General features: G+C 36.2%; 1 protein-coding gene across 2 annotated transcripts in view; it reads left to right on the forward strand.

Annotated features, from left to right (window-relative positions):
• fut8b (fucosyltransferase 8b (alpha (1,6) fucosyltransferase)) overlaps positions 1-20413 on the forward strand; it is an 82342-nt gene extending 61929 nt beyond the window's left edge. For both annotated transcript variants that reach the window (XM_065256535.1, XM_065256536.1), the window contains 7 exons: positions 1235-1400; positions 5408-5522; positions 8342-8579; positions 15611-15857; positions 16306-16482; positions 16910-17060; positions 17205-20413. In XM_065256535.1, coding sequence (XP_065112607.1) covers positions 1235-1400; positions 5408-5522; positions 8342-8579; positions 15611-15857; positions 16306-16482; positions 16910-17060; positions 17205-17534 — 1424 coding nt within the window. In that variant the 3' untranslated portion in view covers positions 17535-20413. The remainder of the gene's footprint in view (positions 1-1234; positions 1401-5407; positions 5523-8341; positions 8580-15610; positions 15858-16305; positions 16483-16909; positions 17061-17204) is intronic.
• Positions 20414-22880: the final 2467 nt, after the last annotated feature.

The raw sequence follows: 22880 nt of genomic DNA on the forward strand, positions 1-22880 counted from the left end.
CTGTCTATTTCACACACCAGTCACCTCTGTAGCAATGATAAGCGAGTTTAAAGGACAGGTTCGCGCTGCATTAAATCCTACTTTAGACAGCATTTTAAGGATCATGGGTATGTTCTTGATCATACAGCTGAAATATTATACTGCATTAGTGTGGTTTTTTTTACTCATTATTGAGGCGTCATTGAATTCATGCAGTTTCAGAGACGGTTCAAAAATCCAATTGTAGATCAAAACTATGATTGTATTACCCAATATTTGTGCACATCGTATCTTATACACACTGAGAAGATCTCTTCTCATCTTTTCCTTTTTTGCTTCTATTAGTAATTCTCATTAGATTGTCACTAATAGTAAAAGACAGTATTTTTGTATTGCATTATAGTAAAATACTTGAGTGTAGCTGTGATAAAAGAAAGTATTTTGACATTGAAATAATATTGTTTGATTTTGGGATGAAAAGATCCATGCATGTTTCCATTAGACATTAAATAGATTGATATTTAAAAGCATCTCTAGATATCAGGAGAACAATACTCAACATCCAAACCTCAACATCTACAGAGTTTTCAGATTTTTTTCTTCGAAATGTCTTGATCAAAGTTTTTAGATGACACGTGGTTTTCTGATTAGAAGAGAGACTCTACTGAGCATGTGCAGAATGATACATCATTGATTACTTCAATTATGCTTAATAAACTGATAACGTGTAAGATCATGTAAACTCGTAAACATTTTTTTTATCGGGGAACGGCGCAATCAAAAACCAATCTGAGGAGGTAGTTTTTTGCTCATAACCGCAATTTCAAATTCCATGTAAACACCTTAACTGGCTTTCTCGCAGTTTTGTTCACGTGTGCATGTCCCTGCGTGGGAAAGATAAACGTCACACAGAAGTGCGTGCAAAGTAACGCATAAAAATCTGTGAAACTGCGAAAATGAAAGTTCATGTTACATATACAGACTGAATCTCCAGACTTATAGAAGAAAGTGTGAGTGGTCAAGTTTTTATGAGTTCAGTACAAAACGCAGCTGTGTTCTTATGAATGTTATGTCTGTCAACATACTATAGTTAATCCAGAGGTCAAAAAAACTGAACTAAATAACCAAAATCTTCAGGATCACTTGAAAATTACATGCAGGTGTGTTGGAATGTTGGAGCATTGGGTCCTCAGGAGCAGGGTTGGAGACCTCTCATTATTAAAGGTCGTTGTGATATATTTTGTCTCTTTCTCAGTGGGTCCCGGTCGAGAGCAGGAAGAGTTAAGGAGGAAAGTGGAGAATGGCGTAAGAGAGTTGTGGTACTTCATTCACAGTGAGGTTCAGAAGATGAGTCACATCAACCCGACGGAGAGACAGAAACACACTGATGCTCTGCTTCAGGATCTGGGACATCAACAGAGGTCTGACACCTGACCACTCATCAGTTGTTGCTCTTTCTTGAAAACTTCTTTAGGAGAAATGAATATTAGACACAATACAGAGATTTAAAATCATACTCGGTTAATTTAGTCTGTAATGAGAATTTAATGAGAACTGATTGAGTTTAAACTGAGATTGCTTACAATCTTGCTAAACCAGAGATTATTGTTAAGATATCTTGTGAAACTCAAGAGCACATTTTTATTGCTGTCTAGAAGAATAACAGAGATAATAAAGAGATGTCATTTGTGATTTTCCACAGAAATTTGTACGGATTTTAAGAGTTACTCATATTAATTCATACGACCACATTTGAACCACAAATTTGCTTTCGCCCCTTACTATAAAAATGCCTGGGTTATTTTTGACCCATAATGGGTAAATATTGGACAGAACACATGCTGGGTTTAAAGGCGGAGTCCACGATGTTTGAAAAACGGTTTGGAAAAGCAGACGGGCCGACTACCAAAACACACTTATAGCCAATCAAATCAAATCAAATGCCGGGTTGCGTATGTGTGGGCCGGGTCTATCAACAGAAGGTCCAGATTCTATTGGGGTAGGGGCGTGTTTGTTTAGGTGATTTCAAATATCAACATTGGCTTTCAAACATCATGGACTCCGCCTTTAAATTGACCCTTTGCTGCATAACAACAACCCAACATTGGGTCAATTTTAATCCAGCGGTGTGTTGTGTTCAATATTAACCACCTGTGAGAATTGAGATGTATGCAATCTTCCTGTTGGTCACCTGACCTCCGCCATTGTTTTGCCGCAATGACTTCTGGGGCGTAACGTGATTTTAACACACTCAATGCATCCTCCATATTAAGAACTCATCCGGGTAATTTCAAACGTCCTCTGTACTTGCGTTCTTGAGAATTGGCATTGAACTTTGACGGCTAATGATGACGTAAAGCGAGAACACAAGGACGCAAGATTGCCGAAGAACGCATATTGAAAAACAGCCTAGATTTTTTTGAAGCCATGTAGATTTGACTGACAATTACTGCAATTTAAAATAATAATGACATTATTCACAATGGAAATGATTTGCCTTAGTGCTTTTATGCTGCTGTAAAAAACAATAACAATCATTCTGGTTAATCCTTATTGTACGCAAACTTTTTTGTGGTGAAAAGTAAGCTGTATTGTTTGTCATTGTGAGATGAAGTCCAGAGTTGTCGTTGGTGAGACAGAACTGATATTGAATTTGTTTTTTCTTGTATCATTATGAATCTGCTCCAGACACTAACAGTGTCACCAATAGAAATCTAGCAGAGCTTTATTTTGAGTTATCACCTGCTAAGGTAATTATGGATTGAGACTCAGTCAATAGCTCATTATCACAGCATTTATCTGAGGACTCATCATTACATCCACACCTGTTTGTGTCTGAGAGAAACATTCAATACAGCCTTAATACAGACACACTCTTATTTACACTTATCATCAAATCAAATGAGCAAATAACTGTTTTGTTAGAGTTTGTTTCACTTGAATGTTTAGTAATAATTTATAGTCTTGGACAAAATATATTATGTACCTTATGGAGTCCTTGTGTGAGAAACTGACTCAAAGTGAAGTTGCTATTTACTAAAAAATGCTTTAAAACTTCATATGCATTCAATATGGCACAAACATATGGAAGGTATTTTTGGACTTTTTAAAATTAATTAATTAAATGATAAAATAAAAATAAAATTGCAAAATATGTCCCAAATTGGAAAATTAAATTCTAAAATAAAAATTAACTCATTCACAGCCATTGACGAGTTATCTCGTCAATTATGAGTTAATATTTAACTTATAAATATGCCTTTCTGGACGAATTTCAAAGTGAAAGTGTAATACCGCCAAACCGAATTTATCAAAAACGGAAGTTAAAAAGATTTAATGATTTATTTTAACTGCCTTTATGTTTGATAGTCATTCTGTGTCTGATCTCTAACATAAATTCCTTTACAAAAACGCAATTTTTTAAGCTTTTTGCTCTAAATGTTGTATTTTTGAAGAGAAATATCCATATTTCAGTGGTTAAATTAAGTGGAAAAAGTAAATATATAATAAAACGTTTTTTCCCCATTTTGTTTGTTTGTTTGTTTGTTTTTTGTTTGTTTGAAAGCAGAAGGTGTGTTCTTTAATTTGATATAATTTGTATGTTTATATATTTATAGAAGATAATTTTTCCTGCAAGGAATTTTGTGAAACTTTTGTTAAAATCACAAAAATGCAGGTGGGCAACTTTTCTCAAAAAGGCAGGCGGTGAATGAGTTAAAACATTAAATTAAATTTCACTGGGACAGCGACACCTGGCACTCGTGGGTCAGTACAAGCGACACAATAGCCTATCTGTACAGATGTGAAGCTAAGATTCATCCAAACAGTCGCTAAGTTTGTCTAAATGGGCCTGAAAGTCGCTAGATGTGGCAATAAAGTCACTGAGTTGGCAACACTGATTCAGCAAATCCCCTTTTTTTGAGCAAGTAAACCCCACCCACTGTTTAACATTGAATTTGCATACAAGTTGAAAATGAAAACGAAAATGAAAAAGAAAACCAATAAAAAAAGAGAACATAAAATTAAAACTGAACTTTACATTTTAATTTTGTCCCTATTATTGCTTGGACATGAATCAAAAGCCTTTTAAAAAATGTATTTACAGATTCCTTTTCAAGCTTGCCTTTTTATTTTAATATTGTCAGTCTTGCCTCAAGATTATATGGAAAATGAAATGTCAAATCATCAATTTAATTTTATTTTTCAATTTGGCCGGAATGATGCTTCATCATGTTAAAAATGAAAATGAAATAATTTAATATAATGTTTACATTTTTATTTATCATTTATTTTTCAAATTTGGGACATATTTTGCAATTTTATTTTTTATTTTATCATTTAATTAATTCATTTAAAAAAAGTCCAAAAATACCTTTCATACAAACACACGCTGCCCTTTTTTATAAAGTCTCAAAAAATTAGATTTGATTTTCAGTCACTGATTTTAATCTTTGGCATGATCTTACGCAGTCAGTATTAAATAAATCAAGATTAAATTTTCACAGAATGTTCAATAAATTATTTTATGTAGAAAACCGTAAATCACAAAAAAATTATTTAGCTTTCATAAGATGGGTCACATGATGTAAATGTGTAGCACCGTGAACAAGCTTGTGAAGTCTTTACATATATCTCACTTGAACATGAATTAAAGATTTTAAACACCATATAAATGCTATATAATGTAATGTCCTGATTTTGAGGGTGTTTCATATTATCCAGTGGCTCTTTTTTGTTATTCATGAATAGCACCAGAAAGCAGAGATTAATTTTTTCAATGCAGAAATACTGGGAAAGATTTCAAATATGAGGTCATGTTGAGGTAAATCCCTCTGATTCTCAAACACATGAAGACATCTGTGTCTCTCTCTCTTTCTTTAATTACCAGTGAGTTAGTTTCATTGTAATTGCAGTGCTGTAATGAGAGCTCAGAGCAATCCCATAATCCTTTTTTCTGTTTTCCATGTAATACAAATGTCTGAAGAAAGAGCTCAGTGTCCATGCTGACTGATGATGTGTCAGAATTGTCTCATGTGATCACATGAATGTAGATTTGAAATAGCAGTAAACAGCACAATAAACATTTGCTTTACATACGTCTTATTCAGTCTGCCGCCATGTTGATTCCAAAAAGAGGCTGTGAGGGATGTGTGCGCTTTAAACTTATACATTTTGTATCATATAAATTGTAAAATGATTTGATTTGATTTGATTTGATGGCTAAATGACCAGCACCCCGATACTGAATAAGGTCTATTTTTTTCAAGATTTATTTACATTACATTTATATGCAAACACTTTTATCCAACGCAGCTCTTTCTGTATGATTTTAAGATTTGTGTTTCATCTACTGAATGTCTTAAGATAAAAGAAAACCTCTCTTCTGTGTCAGGTCTTTAGATGAACTTATGTGTTTGTGTGTCTTCAGAAGCGTCATGATGGACCTGCAGGCGTTGAGTCAGGCAGATGGTGCAGGTGAATGGAGAGAGAAAGAAGCCAAAGATCTTTCAACACTGGTGCAGAACCGAATCTCTTACCTGCAGGTACAACACATCTAACATCTGACCTATAACACAGAGATTCTTCTCCATTCTCTCCTCAAACACACACACACACAAACAGGCTTTTCATTGTTGTCCTCTTACAGTAATAATAACAAGGTCATGTTTTTGTTACAGAACAATTGACTGAATAAAACTATGACTGTAGATTCATTTACTTTTAGGGTTGGGTATTGTTTGCAATTTAGCAAGCAAGCAAGTTTATTTATATAGCACATTTTTAGACAACAGCCGTTGCTCCAAAGTGCTTTACAAGAATAAAATGAAATAAAAACATTAAAAGCAAACAACATTTAATAAACCCAAACAACTCATCAATCAAATGCAAAAGAAAATAGATAAGTTTTTAAATACAACTTAAAAACAGCAATTGAAGGAGCTGCCCTCACATGGAGTGTAAGACTATTTCAAAGTTTTGGACCTATCACAGAAAATGTATTGTATTATCATATTTATGCACAGCGCGGTGCATTCCTTTAATTTGATACGATGAACCAACTGCAGATGCTTTGCCATGTTGCTGGTGACAACAATCTTACAAAATAGTTTGTCACAATAATTACTTAAGCTTTGTTTCTGATTTTGCAAAATGCAGTCAGACTTTAGGTGATGGACGTCCACCACGGTCCATGGTGTGAACTGAATTTAAGTATTTGAGCTGAAGGCCTTCGTACTGTGTGCAGATATCTATAGGTCAGGTGACTCTCAGATCTTGGCAGATGACGTGAAAATTAGGTGATGGTCCGGAATCAAAATTGCAATTTTATAACAAGGATCTGATTCCTTTCTTACAGTATGAATCCAATTCCAGAATTGGATTCGAAATTCGTTATGTGTCATTCATAGGCAAATCATTTTTTGTAAATTTGTCAGACTCAAAGCTGTGTGAATGATTTGTTTGTTTTTTTGATTCACATAAAAATGTTGTGAATGTTTAAGTTCAGAGATCTTCAACATTTATCAGGCCAAGAAACCCTTTTAGATAAAGAGGTGCAGGTGCATATTTAATAGAGACTGGATTTACATACTTTGTTATGATGGTTATGTTACAAAGATGTTTAAATATTTTTTGGCATACTACATTTTAATTTAACTTAATATATTTTATTGTGAAAATATTATGTTATCAAGTAATGCCTAATTTAATTTGTCCAAAAAAATGAATTTGCATTTAAACAATATTTGGAGGACCCCTAGTAATACCATCACAGACCCCCTGTGGAAGACCTATCGTTACATAGGGCTTTGCTTATACAACCAGTCTTAAGGGTCAATTGTGTTGAAATTGAGATTTATAGATAATCTGAAAGCTGAATAAACAAGCTTTCCATTGATGTATGGTTTGTTTGGCCGAGATACAACTATTTGAATACCTGAAATGTGAGGGTGCAAAAAAATCTAAATATTCAGAAAAATGGCCTTTAAAGTTGTACAAATGAAGTCCTCAATAACACATACTACTAATGATAAATACATTTTTGATATATTTAGGGTAGAAAATTTACAAAATATCTTTACCCATGCAATGTATTGTCGGCTATTGCGACACATGACTGGTTTGGTTTTCCTGTATTTCCTTCATTTAAGAATGTTTTGTTCAACTTGTCATGAACCATTTACTTAGTGAATCACTATAGGTACATTTAAATGCAACCAAAAAAACTATTTGTAATCGTATTGATAGCTCAATCGTATTGAAAAGCCTTCATGTAAACATCTTAATCAATACAATTGAGGTCGATCGGATGCAAATTTCGATGGTATTGAAAGAGGTCTGATCTGTGATCCGATCATCAGGAGAAAAGTATGCATGTAAACACGTGAATGGTAGTATTTTCTAAATCGGATGCAAAAATATCTTGTGCTTATGTTCATTATATTTACCTCTTATTTACGTATTACGTGATTTTGTCACAGAACCGTGCAATAGCAAGGCAATGGCAACACACATTATTATTGTAATGGGGTCACATGCTGTACATTCTGCAGCATTCATGTCTTCAGTAACATTACATAAAGCAATAAAATAGCATTGTGCCTTCTTTGCCTATATCTGAAAACTTCTAAAGAAAAACTTTCTGCAACTCAACTTTGTACATTTATTCAGAGATAAAGCGTGAACTCGTTGAGAGATGCTGTGCGATGCTTTGCCAAGTCCTCTGCTTTTTTGCAAGTGTCAGATTTGGGCAACTTTAAAACTGTTTAAGCGAGTTGATTTTTTTTCTGCGAGTTAAAGATGAAAGGATTTTGTTGATTAGTTATTGGTATTTGTATTGTGAATAGTCATTGGGATGCTTTTGGGCTAGTTTTGAATGTCCATTGGGCTGGTTTTGATACTCCAATCTGGCAACCCTGGCTGTGCATTTGCGCAGACGTTTGGTTCAGATTAAATTGAATGTAAACAAACATTTTAATCAGATTGCAATGTTAAGGGTGCATGTTAACTGTACTGTGATAACCTGCAATCAGATTAAATTTGGTCGGATTGACAACATTTTGTGCATGTAAACATAGCCACTGACTATTATTCTGTACATGCCTTCATACAACAGAAACAATGTGCTGTATAAATAAAAAACACAATTGATCTATTTAAAATGGTTTCTTCAACAAAAAAAAAAACAAATTAACATGAATATGTTTTGTTTGTGGCAAGTAGTTGATAAAATTCCTGTCAGAATGAAATGATTCATGTAATAAATGCTAGTCAGCAGCTTATAAAAGCAACTCCCTCACAAAAACATCAGAATTACAAGCGTGTGATTTTAATGTTATGTGTCATTTGTCTTTGTCTCTATCAGAACCCACAGGACTGCAGTAAAGCTCGTAAGTTGGTGTGTAACATCAATAAGGGTTGTGGGTTCGGCTGTCAGCTTCATCATGTGGTTTACTGCTTCATGATCGCCTACGGCACACAAAGAGTTTTGATTCTTGAATCCCACAACTGGCGTTACGCTCCTAACGGCTGGGAGACGGTGTTTCACCCGGTCAGTGACACCTGCACGGATCGACCCGGAACCACGACCGGACACTGGTCAGGTGTGTCATCCATCTCTAGTTATTATTCATGTGTACATTACATTTGTGTCTTGAGTTCTTCAAAAACTTTACACTGCTGTCCACTTTTCTAATGTACTTAAATAGACAAGATTGTGCAAGACAGATAGTGAAGCGTTATGAGGACAAGAAATCTTTTTTTTTACTTTGTGTCCTAATTATTACAGTGAAGAATCTGAGGGGGGAATCTTATCTGGGGATTCACCAAACTCATAGCAGCCTTTAGAAAAAAACTGAGCACTTATATAAGACTGGAAATGGCTTGGGAGTTTTAGCTTAATTTAAATGTCAGGCGTGCCCTCACTCATAGATGGGTTGTAAAACATTACCGGTTGGTTTGTAATCGAAAGGGAGTTTTAATGAGCTGCTTGTCACTTTGTTTGTTGCTTGGATGACAAAGCCAAAGTCCTGCTGGTTTATTGGTCATTATTAAAAAAGCGGCCACAAGTTGTTTTGGGGCAAACTATTGAAATAACTACAGAAACTTGTGTGTTTCTGTAACCAGTTAAAGTTCATGAAGGTTAATCAGAGGAATTTCTTGTGTTTGATAATAACATGATGGTAAATTTGTCCGGAACAGGTAAACAGGGTGACATCAGGGTCATGTGAAGATGTTTCTTGCTCATACTTTAGAAACCAGCAATGTTTTGTAAATATGTTTTTGTTTTCTTTGAGACTACAGTGAGTTAGACAATTTAACCTTAAAATAATACAACTTAATTTGACAGCGCATGAATGATAGACTCAAACTAGTCTTCCCATTAAAATTATTTCATAATAGTGTTTATCTAACAATGAAATATCATTTCTCTCTTACTTTGCTTTATTTATCCATGTGGTTTTGTCTTTCTGTATTTCGGTCTCTGGTGTTTTTTGTCTTTCTGTATTTCAGTCTGTGGTGGTTTTGTCTTTCTGAATTTCGGTCTCTGGTGGTTTTTGTCTTTCTGTATTTTTGTCTCTGGTGGTTTTTGTCTCTCTGTGTTTCGGTCTGCGGTGGTTTTTGTCTCTCTGTGTTTCTGTCCATGGTGGTTTTTGTCTTTCTGTATTTCGGTCTCTGGTGTTTTTTGTCTTTCTGTATTTCAGTCTGTGGTGGTTTTGTCTTTCTGTATTTCGGTCTCTGGTGTTTTTTATCTTTCTGTATTTCAATCGCTGGTGTTTTTTGTCTTTCTGTATTTCTGTCTGTGCTGGTTTTGTCTTTCTGTGTTTCAGTCTGCGGTGTTTTTTGTCTCTCTGTGTTTCGGTCCATGGTGGTTTTTGTCTTTCTGTATTTCTGTCTGTGCTGGTTTTGTCTTTCTGTATTTCGGTCTCTGGTGTTTTTTGTCTTTCTGTATTTCTGTCTGTGCTGGTTTTGTCTTTCTGTGTTTCGGTCTGCGGTGGTTTTTGTCTCTCTGTGTTTCGGTACATGGTGGTTTTTGTCTTTCTGTATTTCGGTCTCTGGTGTTTTTTGTCTTTCTGTATTTCTGTCTGTGCTGGTGTTGTATTTCTGTATTTTGGTCTCTGGTGTTTTTTGTCTTTCTGTATTTCAGTCTGTGGTGGTTTTGTCTTTCTGTATTTCGGTCTCTGGTGTTTTTTGTCTTTCTGTATTTCGGTCTCTGGTGTTTTTTGTCTTTCTGTATTTCAATCTCTGGTGTTTTTTGTCTTTCTGTATTTCAGTCTGTGGTGGTTTTGTCTTTCTGTATTTCGGTCTCTGGTGTTTTTTGTCTTTCTGTATTTCAGTCTGTGGTGGTTTTGTCTTTCTGTATTTCGGTCTCTGGTGTTTTTTATCTTTCTGTATTTCAATCGCTGGTGTTTTTTGTCTTTCTGTATTTCTGTCTGTGCTGGTTTTGTCTTTCTGTGTTTCGGTCTGCGGTGTTTTTTGTCTCTCTGTGTTTCGGTCCATGGTGGTTTTTGTCTTTCTGTATTTCTGTCTGTGCTGGTTTTGTCTTTCTGTATTTCGGTCTCTGGTGTTTTTTGTCTTTCTGTATTTCTGTCTGTGCTGGTTTTGTCTTTCTGTGTTTCGGTCTGCGGTGGTTTTTGTCTCTCTGTGTTTCGGTACATGGTGGTTTTTGTCTTTCTGTATTTCGGTCTCTGGTGTTTTTTGTCTTTCTGTATTTCTGTCTGTGCTGGTTTTGTCTTTCTGTATTTTGGTCTCTGGTGTTTTTTGTCTTTCTGTATTTCAGTCTGTGGTGGTTTTGTCTTTCTGTATTTCGGTCTCTGGTGTTTTTTGTCTTTCTGTATTTCGGTCTCTGGTGTTTTTTGTCTTTCTGTATTTCAGTCTGTGGTGGTTTTGTCTTTCTGTATTTCGGTCTCTGGTGTTTTTTGTCTTTCTGTATTTCAGTCTGTGGTGGTTTTGTCTTTCTGTATTTCGGTCTCTGGTGTTTTTTATCTTTCTGTATTTCAATCGCTGGTGTTTTTTGTCTTTCTGTATTTCTGTCTGTGCTGGTTTTGTCTTTCTGTGTTTCGGTCTGCGGTGTTTTTTGTCTCTCTGTGTTTCGGTCCATGGTGGTTTTTGTCTTTCTGTATTTCTGTCTGTGCTGGTTTTGTCTTTCTGTATTTCGGTCTCTGGTGTTTTTTGTCTTTCTGTATTTCTGTCTGTGCTGGTTTTGTCTTTCTGTGTTTCGGTCTGCGGTGGTTTTTGTCTCTCTGTGTTTCGGTACATGGTGGTTTTTGTCTTTCTGTATTTCGGTCTCTGGTGTTTTTTGTCTTTCTGTATTTCTGTCTGTGCTGGTTTTGTATTTCTGTATTTTGGTCTCTGGTGTTTTTTGTCTTTCTGTATTTCAGTCTGTGGTGGTTTTGTCTTTCTGTATTTCGGTCTCTGGTGTTTTTTGTCTTTCTGTATTTCGGTCTCTGGTGTTTTTTGTCTTTCTGTATTTCAATCTCTGGTGTTTTTTGTCTTTCTGTATTTCAGTCTGTGGTGGTTTTGTCTTTCTGTATTTCGGTCTGTGCTGGTTTTGTCTTTCTGTATTTCGGTCTCTGGTGTTTTTTGTCTTTCTGTATTTCAGTCTATGGTGGTTTTGTCTCTCTGTATTTCAGTCTGTGCTGGTTTTGTCTTTATGTATTTCGGTCTGTGGTGGTTTTGTCTTTCTGCATTTCGGTCTCTGGTGTTTTTTGTCTTTCTGTATTTCAATCTCTGGTGTTTTTTGTCTTTCTGTATTTCAATCTCTGGTGTTTTTTGTCTTTCTGTATTTCAATCTCTGGTGTTTTTTGTCTTTCTGTATTTCAATCTCTGGTGTTTTTTGTCTTTCTGTATTTCAATCTCTGGTGGTTTTTGTCTTTCTGTATTTCTGTCTGTGCTGGTTTTGTCTTTCTGTATTTCGGTCTCTGGTGTTTTTGTCTTTCTGTATTTCGGTCTCTGGTGTTTTTTGTCTTTCTGTATTTCTGTCTGTGCTGGTTTTGTCTTTCTGTATTTCTGTCTCTGGTGTTTTTTGTCTTTCTGTATTTCAGTCTATGGTGGTTTTGTCTTTCTGCATTTCGGTCTCTGGTGTTTTTTGTCTTTCTGTATTTCAATCTCAGGTGTTTTTTGTCTTTCTGTATTTCGGTCTCTGGTGTTTTTCGTCTTTCTGTATTTCAATCTCTGGTGTTTTTTGTCTTTCTGTATTTCAATCTCTGGTGTTTTTTGTCTTTCTGTATTTCAATCTCTGGTGGTTTTTGTCTTTCTGTATTTCTGTCTGTGCTGGTTTTTGTCTTTCTGTATTTCGGTCTCTGGTGTTTCTTGTCTTTCTGTATTTCTGTCTGTGCTGGTTTTGTATTTCTGTATTTTGGTCTCTGGTGTTTTTGTCTTTCTGTATTTCAGTCTGTGGTGGTTTTGTCTTTCTGTATTTCAATCTCTGGTGTTTTTTGTCTTTCTGTATTTCAATCTCAGGTGTTTTTTGTCTTTCTGTATTTCGGTCTCTGGTGTTTTTCGTCTTTCTGTATTTCAATCTCTGGTGTTTTTTGTCTTTCTGTATTTCAATCTCTGGTGTTTTTTGTCTTTCTGTATTTCAATCTCTGGTGGTTTTTGTCTTTCTGTATTTCTGTCTGTGCTGGTTTTTGTCTTTCTGTATTTCGGTCTCTGGTGTTTCTTGTCTTTCTGTATTTCTGTCTGTGCTGGTTTTGTATTTCTGTATTTTGGTCTCTGGTGTTTTTGTCTTTCTGTATTTCAGTCTGTGGTGGTTTTGTCTTTCTGTATTTCAATCTCTGGTGTTTTTTGTCTTTCTGTATTTCAATCTCTGGTGTTTTTTGTCTTTCTGTATTTCAATCTCTGGTGTTTTTTGCCTTTCTGTGTTTCAATCTCTGGTGTTTTTTGTCTTTCTGTATTTCAATCTCTGGTGTTTTTTGTCTTTCTGTGTTTCAATCTCTGGTGTTTTTTGTCTTTCTGTATTTCGGTCTCTGGTGGTTTTTGTCTTTCTGTATTTCTGTCTGTGCTGGTTTTGTCTTTCTGTATTTCAGTCTGTGCTGGTTTTGTCTTTCTGTATTTCTGTCTGTGGTGGTATTGTCTTTCTGTATTTTGTTCTCTGGTGGTTTTGTTTCTCTATATTTCGGTCTGTACTGGTTTGTCTCTTTGTATTTCGGCCTGTGGTGGTTTTGTCTCTGTGTATTACTGTCTGTGCTGGTTTTGTCTTTTTGTATTGTTTACTGTGCTGTTTTTGTTGCTCTATATTTTGGTCTGTGGTGGTTTTGTTTCCCTGTATTTCGGCCTGTGTGGTTTTGTCTCTCTATATTTCAGTCTGTGGTGGTTTTGTCTCTCTGTGTTTCGGTCTGCGGTGGTTTTGTCTCTCTGTGTTTTTGTCTGTGGTGGTTTTGTCTCTCTGTGTTTCTGTTTGTGGTGGTTTTGTCTCTTTGTGTTTCTGTTTGTGGTGGTTTTGTCTCTCTGTGTTTTTGTCTGTGGTGGTTTTGTCTCTCTGTGTTTCTGTTTGTGGTGGTTTTGTCTCTTTGTGTTTTTGTCTGTGGTGGTTTTGTCTTTTTGTGTTTCTGTTTGTGGTGGTTTTGTCTCTCTGTGTTTCGGTCTGCGGTGGTTTTGTCTCTCTGTGTTTTTGTCTGTGGTGGTTTTGTCTCTCTGTGTTTCTGTTTGTGGTGGTTTTGTCTCTTTGTGTTTTTGTCTGTGGTGGTTTTGTCTTTTTGTGTTTCTGTTTGTGGTGGTTTTGTCTCTCTGTGTTTCGGTCTGCAGTGGTTTTGTCTCTTTGTATTTCGGCCTGTGGTGGTTTTGTCTCTGTGTATTACTGTCTGTGCTGGTTTTGTCTTTTTGTATTGTTTACTGTGCTGTTTTTGTTGCTCTATATTTTGGTCTGTGGTGGTTTTGTTTCCCTGTATTTCGGCCTGTGTGGTTTTGTCTCTCTATATTTCAGTCTGTGGTGGTTTTGTCTCTCTGTGTTTCGGTCTGCGGTGGTTTTGTCTCTCTGTGTTTTTGTCTGTGGTGGTTTTGTCTCTCTGTGTTTCTGTTTGTGGTGGTTTTGTCTCTCTGTGTTTCGGTCTGCGGTGGTTTTGTCTCTCTGTGTTTTTGTCTGTGGTGGTTTTGTCTCTCTGTGTTTCTGTTTGTGGTGGTTTTGTCTCTTTGTGTTTTTGTCTGTGGTGGTTTTGTCTTTTTGTGTTTCTGTTTGTGGTGGTTTTGTCTCTCTGTGTTTCGGTCTGCAGTGGTTTTGTCTCTCTGTGTTTCAGTCTGTGATGGTTTTGTCTCTCTCTATTTTGGTCTGTGTGGTTTTTATCTCTCTATATTTCGGTCTGTGCTGGTTTTGTCTCTCTGTATTTCATTCTGTGTTTTTGTCTGTTTTATCTGTATTTCTCTGGAGGATGTTTGTGAAAGTCTCAGCACAAGTGACCTAGTTAATCTGACGTGTCCAGACTTCTGCTGCGAGACCAGCGGCAGTCATTCAAAGCACCAGAGACAAAGTTTGTTTGAGTACCGCTGTACTTTATCATGTGTGTGAAGCAGGTCACCTTGGCTTGGAAGACCCTTTTGACTTTTAAAGAAACTTCCCTACAGATCAGTCTGTGTTGAGAGTCTCTCTGGTTTGCTGTGTCCTTCCTCTGCCCGGACAATATAAATGACACCATTAAATCTAATCAGTATTTATTTCTCAGGGGTGACTTTGGATCAACACATAAAGCATGTTACAGTTTAATGCATTTAAACGCTACACGAGGCATCTGCATCAAACCTTTATTAGAAACCAGCCACAGAACGAGGGGTTATACTTTAATGTTATAAAATCCATCACACACATTACAACAGCACATCATAAATTATAATTGAACTTGGTGTTTTATTATAAAACATTTTAAACATTTGTTTTAAAATGCCAATAATCACACATCTGTTATGGCACACAGTCTATATAAATGCAGTACATTTCCTGACCATTAACATGTATACCTTTAGACTATATTACTTGGCAAAGGGAAATGAACAAAAATCCAAAAGGAATCATATGAATTACTTTACCTTAGTCAAAAAAGAGATTCAATTGGCTTTAAACGTTGCAATAATTTTTTGCATTATGTTGATGTATTTTATCATGCTGTTGTTGACACCTTTATACAATGAGGAGATATTTTGTTTCTTTAGGAAGAAAAAACATTTTAGCTGTGATTAAATCAGTGTCACGCCCAGCCTCTCCTATCTCTTTGGTTTATTTTTGTGCTTCAGCAGTGTTTTTCATCATATGCATCGCTGGTGTTTTGAGCTCGCAGGTGTTTGCAGACAGATGCTGGTAACTGAGAAACTGTTTTCAGGTCTTGCTAAAAAAGCCAATGTTTTCTATGCAAACTGCAAATTTTTTACCTAAACCAAGAAAAATGATGCTGCTTTAAAGAGATGCCTAGTTTGTTTCGAATATTTGCCTGCGTCTTGAGATAAACGTGTGGAGCTCTAGGCTAAACTATTTCTCTCTCAGGACACTGATAGCTTTCAGTAGCTCTGTATCTTCTGTTTGGTCCTCTGCACCCACGGGGTTGACTGGGGTTTGGAATAAGACAAATGTTTTGTGTAATTGTATTTTGGACAGAAATGAAGCTTTGAAAGGTTGACATTATCATGCAGAAAGCGTCTCTCTCTGCAGGTGAAGCCCATGATCGTGATGTACAGGTTGTGGAGTTGCCAATCGTCGACAGCCTTCATCCTAGACCTCCATATCTTCCTCTCGCTATCCCAGAAGACCTTGCTCCCCGCCTGCAGAGGCTGCACGGTGACCCGTCTGTCTGGTGGGTATCTCAGTTTGTCAAGTATCTGATCCGCCCGCAGGCGTGGTTAGAGAAGGAGATCCAGCAAACGGGAGTTAAACTGGGCTTTAAACACCCGATTATTGGGTGAGTGCATCTCTTCATCTTGTGTTTCTTTCTTTGTGTGTGCGTGCGTGCGCCCATGCATGTAGGCGTGTGTGCGCCCGTTGCATGCATGCGTGCCCGCGCCCGTGCATGCAGGTGTGCCCCCGTGCATGTGTGTGTGTGTGTGCGCCCGTGCATGTAGGCATGCGTGCACCTGTTGCATGCATGAGTGCCCGGGTCCGTGCATGCATGCGTGCCAGCGTCCGTGCATGCATGTCCGCATGCATGTGTAGGGTGGTTATGCTGATAAAACAGTGTGAGATGAAGATGACACATGATAATAAAATAAACCCACAGTCCTATAAACATAATAAGAAATGATGAGTAGTAAGGGACTGTTTACTCATGAAAAAACCCTAATAATACATCAAATTAAACACACAATCAAGCGATAAGTTTAAAGTGACAAATATTAATGTGTGTGAGACAGGGTTCACGTCAGACGGACAGATAAAGTTGGAACAGAAGCAGCGTTTCACCCTATAGAGGAGTATATGGTGCATGTCGAAGAACATTTTCAGTATTTGTCCCAGCGGGCCCATGTGGATAAAAAGCGTGTGTATCTGGCAACCGATGACCCCTCACTGTTACACGAAGCTCAAACTAAGTGAGTTATGACTCTTTAAAGTTCATTTAGGATTTGTTGAAGGTCTTATTATGTTGTATATTTATAAAGTGCTGTTATTGTTTGACTTGCAGATACTGGTACCTTAACATACAGTAGTATGTTGAAATGAGACGTTTATAAGATGACAAGGAAATCTTGATTAGATTACAGTGAAAAAATTTATGATTATAATAATACTATGAATTGGTACAGTATGTCTGTCTAGTAAAACTATATATAATTCTCATGCATAGTGTTAGCCATGCAAAAGGTTTGAAACTGAACACACATACTGATAAAAATGTATACCTTTAAATGCACTGTAAGTCACTTTAAATACAATCGTCTGCTAAATGCATAAAGGTAAATGCAATATCTTAAATTGACTGCATCTAATAAATACACTTTAAATGTTTGTGTGTGTCAGGTATGCAGACTATGAGTTCATCAGTGATAACAGCATCTCATGGTCGGCGAGTTTACACAACCGTTACACTGAGAATTCACTTCGAGGTGTCATCCTAGACATCCACTTTCTGTCTCAGACCGACTTTCTGGTCTGCACCTTCTCCTCACAGGTACAGCCACTACAATGACATTTTCAGTCATAAAGATAACCTTTAAAATATACAAAGGGTAAAGAATAATACTTTTGAATCTGTTTTGCTCACTTTTGCTCCTTTCTCTCCCTGGTGAATTTTTGTCTCATGTGTGTGTGTCAGGTGTGCCGTGTGGCTTATGAAATCATGCAGACTCTTCACCCGGACGCATCATCTTTCTTCCGATCATTGGATGATATTTACTATTTCGGCGGACAGAACGCACACGACCAGATTGCCGTGTACCCACATCGGCCCCGCACGGCCGAGGACATCCCACTGGAGCCTGGAGACGTCATCGGTGTGGCTGGAAACCACTGGGACGGATTCTCCAAAGGAATCAACCGCAAACTGGGACGAACTGGCCTATATCCCTCTTATAAAGTAAAGGAGAAGATCGAGACAGTGAAATATCCCACATACCCTGAGGCAGACAAACTGCTGAGCTTATAGAGATCAGTTTGTGTAGAGTTATCACACGAGGACACCGGACACACAGAGAAATTGTGTTTTATCTCACCGAGGTTTAGATCATTTCATTATGATCACATTGAGCCGCCACTGAGAAACAAATCAACAAGGGACTTTTTTCATACTGGAGTTGGAGGTGTTTTTTTAATCTTCTGCTGATGTTTCATTGGTGAATCTCTTTAAAATGTTTATTTATTACACCCCTGGCCCATAAAAAAATATGTTGACCAAAATGTGACCCGGGACCACAAAACCAGCCATAAGGGTGAATTATTTTAAATTGAGATTTATACATTATCTAAAAACTTTCCATTGATGTATTGTTCGTAAGGATAGGACGATATTTGGCCGAGATACAAAATCTAAATATTGAGAAAATCGCCTTTAAAGTGCAAATGAAGCACTTGGCAACACATATTACTAATAATAAATAAATAAATAAATATATATATATATGTACAATGTATTGTTGGCTATTGCTACAAATATACACGTGTGACTTGGTTTGGCTGGCTTTGTGGTCCCGGCTCACAAATGGGTGATTCTCATGCAATTAGACTTATGAGGTGTCATAAAACATTTTGATAAAAAACTAAATGCTATCAAAATAAGAAGCATACAGTTACAAACATCTCTTCATGTACTATTCTGCACATGATTTCAAATGACATCATACAAACCAATGTTGTTGTTTTTTCCACATTTAAGGGGAAAATTTTGATTACCGCAACGTGTCCATGACTGGATTTGGGTTCTTTGACATGGAAATATTTATAATTAAAAAATCTAAAAAATAAAAAGCTTCAGTGCATGTTATACTATAAACATTTACAGTAAAGAAACATGTGGTATTTGATGATCATTTGTAAATGTAGAGACAATAATAAGGAATATAAATGTGTCCAAGAAAAATGTTCTCATCCTCAATTTTCAATCATTGTTTAAGCCCTCAAGGAACTAACATTTTCAAAAAAGAAATTTGTTGTAAGGGACATAATTGACTGTGACACTCAAGATGGCTACCAGGTAAACAGTTTTTATTTTTTCTCTCCAGATAAAAGTTGAAATTTTGTTTGTCATAGTACCTAGACAACATTTTTAGTTCTCATTACCGAAACATGAGTTTGTAAATGCATATATTTAATGCAATATCATGTTGCTGTAATGATAACTTTTGATAGTGATGATCTAAAAACGTAAATAATTCTATAGGAAATATTTTTTAAATCCTCTAAAAAACAATTTGCATGTTCAGACTTTTAATCTTTAATAAAAAAATAGTTGGCTCCAAGGGGTTTTTAAAAATTCTGATGGACACACCTTTTAAGTCTGGATTTCGTGAGAATCACCAAAATGAGTTTAAGGATGAGTTTTGAACTTTGTTATGAATTTTTGGACAATTAAACACATTTTCAAATCCAAATGCTTTTTACTGTAATGAGAAAAACAGTATAATGCAGTATTAGTACAGTATACTATAGTACATGGTAGTATTTGCTTTACTATGTATAAATCAAGGTTATTTAATAGTTTAATATTAATTAAAAAGATAATTATCATTAATGAGAAGTGAAACATTGAATTCAGATGCATTACAGTTATGAGAACTTTATACAAATCTGTTCAACTGATGTAGGATAACATCAATGCAAAATAGACAAACATCTTAAACATACTGTGTCCATGTGTGTGTGTGTGTGTGTGTGTGTGTGTGTGTGTGTGTGTGTGTGTGTGTGTGTGTGTGTGTGTGTGTGTGTGTGTGTGTGTGTGTGTGTGTGTGTGTGTGAGAGAGAGAGAGAGAGATTTTATTGAATGTGCATTGAGGGCGATGCCTGAAAAGAAGAAAAAAAATGTGCAGAACATAATTATAAAGAAATGCATTAATAAATAACCCATCAGATTCAATTACTGAGAAATATTACAGAAGAAATCTGGCAATTTAACAAAGTAACCCAGGCATATATTTTAAACATCAACTTTTAATGAGCAGGCCACTCAGTTTTATATTCATTTGAAGTATAAGTTTACATGAAATAAAAACTCAACTCAACCCCATTTACTTTTATTCACCAAACATCAGTGCATGCATCTACATTAAAGAAAAAACATTTGTCTTTGTAATCTTTGTCTTTGTAGAGTTTCATCTGACCCAACATTTTATGTCATCCAGTCCTTTATGTATAACCAGTGAAAAGATTTTATTCAGATCCTGATGCACCTCATGTATCTCCCATTGAATCTCATGATGGATATTCATCAAGTCAAAGAAGAAACATCAAACACTGTTTTCATTATCATCATTATCTCTTCAGCAGAGATTCAAACCCCGGAAATGAATCTTGTGTTTTTTTCAACATATGGATGAATTGAATTGTCATTGTAGAAGTAAGAGACATTTAAGACAACAAAATGCTGTTGTGGTGCTAAAGGCAAATCTTGCAGTATTTTCTCAACGCTCATTATTTATTTTTATTGACAAGATTTTACATTTGTCTGTTTATTCACTGATCTGTAATGAACTCCTGTTTAACTTTTATTTGTACTGAAGAATAATAATTTTGATTCTCACGAGACTTTGTGTGTGAGATGTGTTTCATATGTTTTGTTTTAGGGTAACATCTTCTATAAACCACTGATGGATTAAAGTGGAGAAATATGAGCGGTTGTGGATCCACAGGCATTGATTTATTGTCCTTTCATCTTAATAATACACCACAATCCAACATCAGACTGAGATCAAAGTTCAGGTTTCATGCAGTCATCAATGTTTAAATAAAACCTGCAGTGATTTTACAAAGGAGATGGGGGATCAAGTTGTAGGAACTACAATAGTTTCAAATGTTGTATAGACACCGATATTAACAGGGAGTATCTTGTGTAGTGTTTGTGTAATTAAATTTATTTTTCTTACTGACATATAGACTCTGTGACAGTTCATAGCTACAAACACACACCAAAACAAAGAGAGATAAAACGTTTCGTGTTTAGTGGAGGAAACGCTGTGACCTGTTGAGTAGATCTTCATTTATTTAATGATTATGTTAATTGGTCATCAGTCTCAGTGCCTCATGTGCAGATAGATTTCATTCCTCTTTCTGTTCATTCAGAGCCGGACACAGATGGGCTTTGAAGAACAAACATTAGATGATGTTAGATATCATTTCACTTTCAAACATTTGATATCACCTGAAATCCAATGAAAGTTTTTAAAATGTGTCTTCATGCACCAGAAAACACAAATCAGATCTGAGAGCTTTGCAAAACATCTTTTATTATCTTCAAAAGAACGACATGAAACGTTACAGTGAGTAATCCTGAACTGTTCCTTTAAGAAATACTGCTGTTGCATTCAATTTATGCAAACTACTACATGGCTGCATGCGTTTCTACATGCAACTGGCTGTAGTTATGTGAAACTCGAATATATTTCCATGAATCCAAGGGTTTGCTGTCGGTTTGCTGTGATGACCATTAGCATACGGCTGTGGTTTACAGGAGATAAGTGCCGTGATTTAGTGCTGTAGTTTTATCTGCATACACACAGAGACTGCTGGAAACAAACATCCATCTCTGTCTAAAGCAGTCTTCATGATCTTCAGGGCTCTGTGTTTACTGGAAATAAACCAGTCTCATTTATTTTATTTGATTGTTTAATGTCACTGATCATAACACTGTTGTGGGTTAAGTCTTGATCTACTTTTAGGGAGGGATCGGTGTTTACCCAAAACCTTAACATCTTCAGAAGCTGCTCCTATGGTCACTTTCAATGTGTTCATTAGTTTCATCATGATGAAACCTGAGATTGGTAATATTAAATCAACATCCAAAAAGAAGATTAAAATATTTACCTTTGGCTAATTGGCTAATTTTGGATCAGTATAAGTTTAAATATGAAGAACCTAAACACAGTGTTAACAAGAAAACTATGCTTATTTATTTAATATTTATTCAAAACGGCCCAGGCAGCAGATGAGGTCAACTGCTGAATGGGAGAATTCCTGAGTGTGACATCATATCCTGTTGCCAATACAGGTCAAGTTCATCCTCCAGTGCATCTCTATGGTAACATCATCCAGAGCATCTCCACACATCACCACGGTAACATCATTCAGAGCATCTCCACACATCACCACGGTAACATTATTATCTATTGTTAATTGCTCTTGTTGCTCGTAATGTTAAATGACTGTATTAATATTAACCAATACCTTATGAGACTTAAAAGATGTCAGCTCATGGAGAAAAGAAAGTTATTAAATACTGGTGAGAGATTATGATGTTTCATGGATTCTGCCAAAGCGTCCTGTTGCCAGTGCAGAATGCTTACAGACTGTGAGTGTTTATCAGAGCGTTCAGATGTCACATTTATCATTGACAGCTGCAGGAATTATTTCCACTGCACCAAACTCAATGATTTCAAATTTGACAGATTTCTCTCATATCTCCCAAAAACACTTCAGCTTCTGAGTATTCTGGGTGATGTGTTCAACAGTAGTGAATTTGACTTTGCCTCATGACAATTTATATTATCATCTTAAAAATGAAGATTCCTAAAAGGTCCTAAATTTTTTTTAACATCCATACAACCTTCCTGACTATATAAGAAAGGGGACCGTTATAGTTTGGCTTATTGGACAAAGTGGCCAATGGGAAGTGAAGTAATATCTCATAATAAATTTCAAGATACGCTATATTTACCCAGATGGGATTTTTATATTTACTCCTCTCTTGGTCTCTTGGTATCAGTCATTAAGGTTGATATACAGTCTGGCCAAACATCTTTGACTTGTTCAAGGTAAGAGTAAAACAATCTCAGGTATAACATGAGGTTTCTCAAAGCCCAGAGGATTTTGGTGGAGTGAAGTTCAGGTATAATGAGACACAGAGAGTCTGATGGGGTCTTTCTTCATTAATATTCCTGTAAAGACTCAATGAACCTGAGAAGAGAAACAAAGACAGATGATCGGAGATCTTCCCCTACAGATAAACACATAAGACGCACCATGAATTATTTAGAGTTTGTAATTTAAAATCTTTACTGCTGAGATCCATTAGACACCATGTCTTCAGGAGGCAAATGTGTGCGGTGAAATGTTTAAATGAGTAATGTGTGTGAACACAGAGCATTTCTTTAACGTGTTCAGGTTTGTAGTAATGTAGTACTCAAGTCCGGTCTCGAGACTGATTTCTGCTTTCTCGGACTCATCTTGGACTCATCTTCCTTTAAAGACTCAATCTTGACTCGGTCTCGGACCACAATGGGAAAAGAAGGACTCACAATTTCAGACCGAGTCCTCGAGACCAACGCGATTTTTTAAAGTTCATATA

The sequence above is a fragment of the Paramisgurnus dabryanus genome, chromosome 12 (assembly GCF_030506205.2).
Source record: "Paramisgurnus dabryanus chromosome 12, PD_genome_1.1, whole genome shotgun sequence".
In the NCBI taxonomy this organism is placed as follows: domain Eukaryota; kingdom Metazoa; phylum Chordata; class Actinopteri; order Cypriniformes; family Cobitidae; genus Paramisgurnus; species Paramisgurnus dabryanus.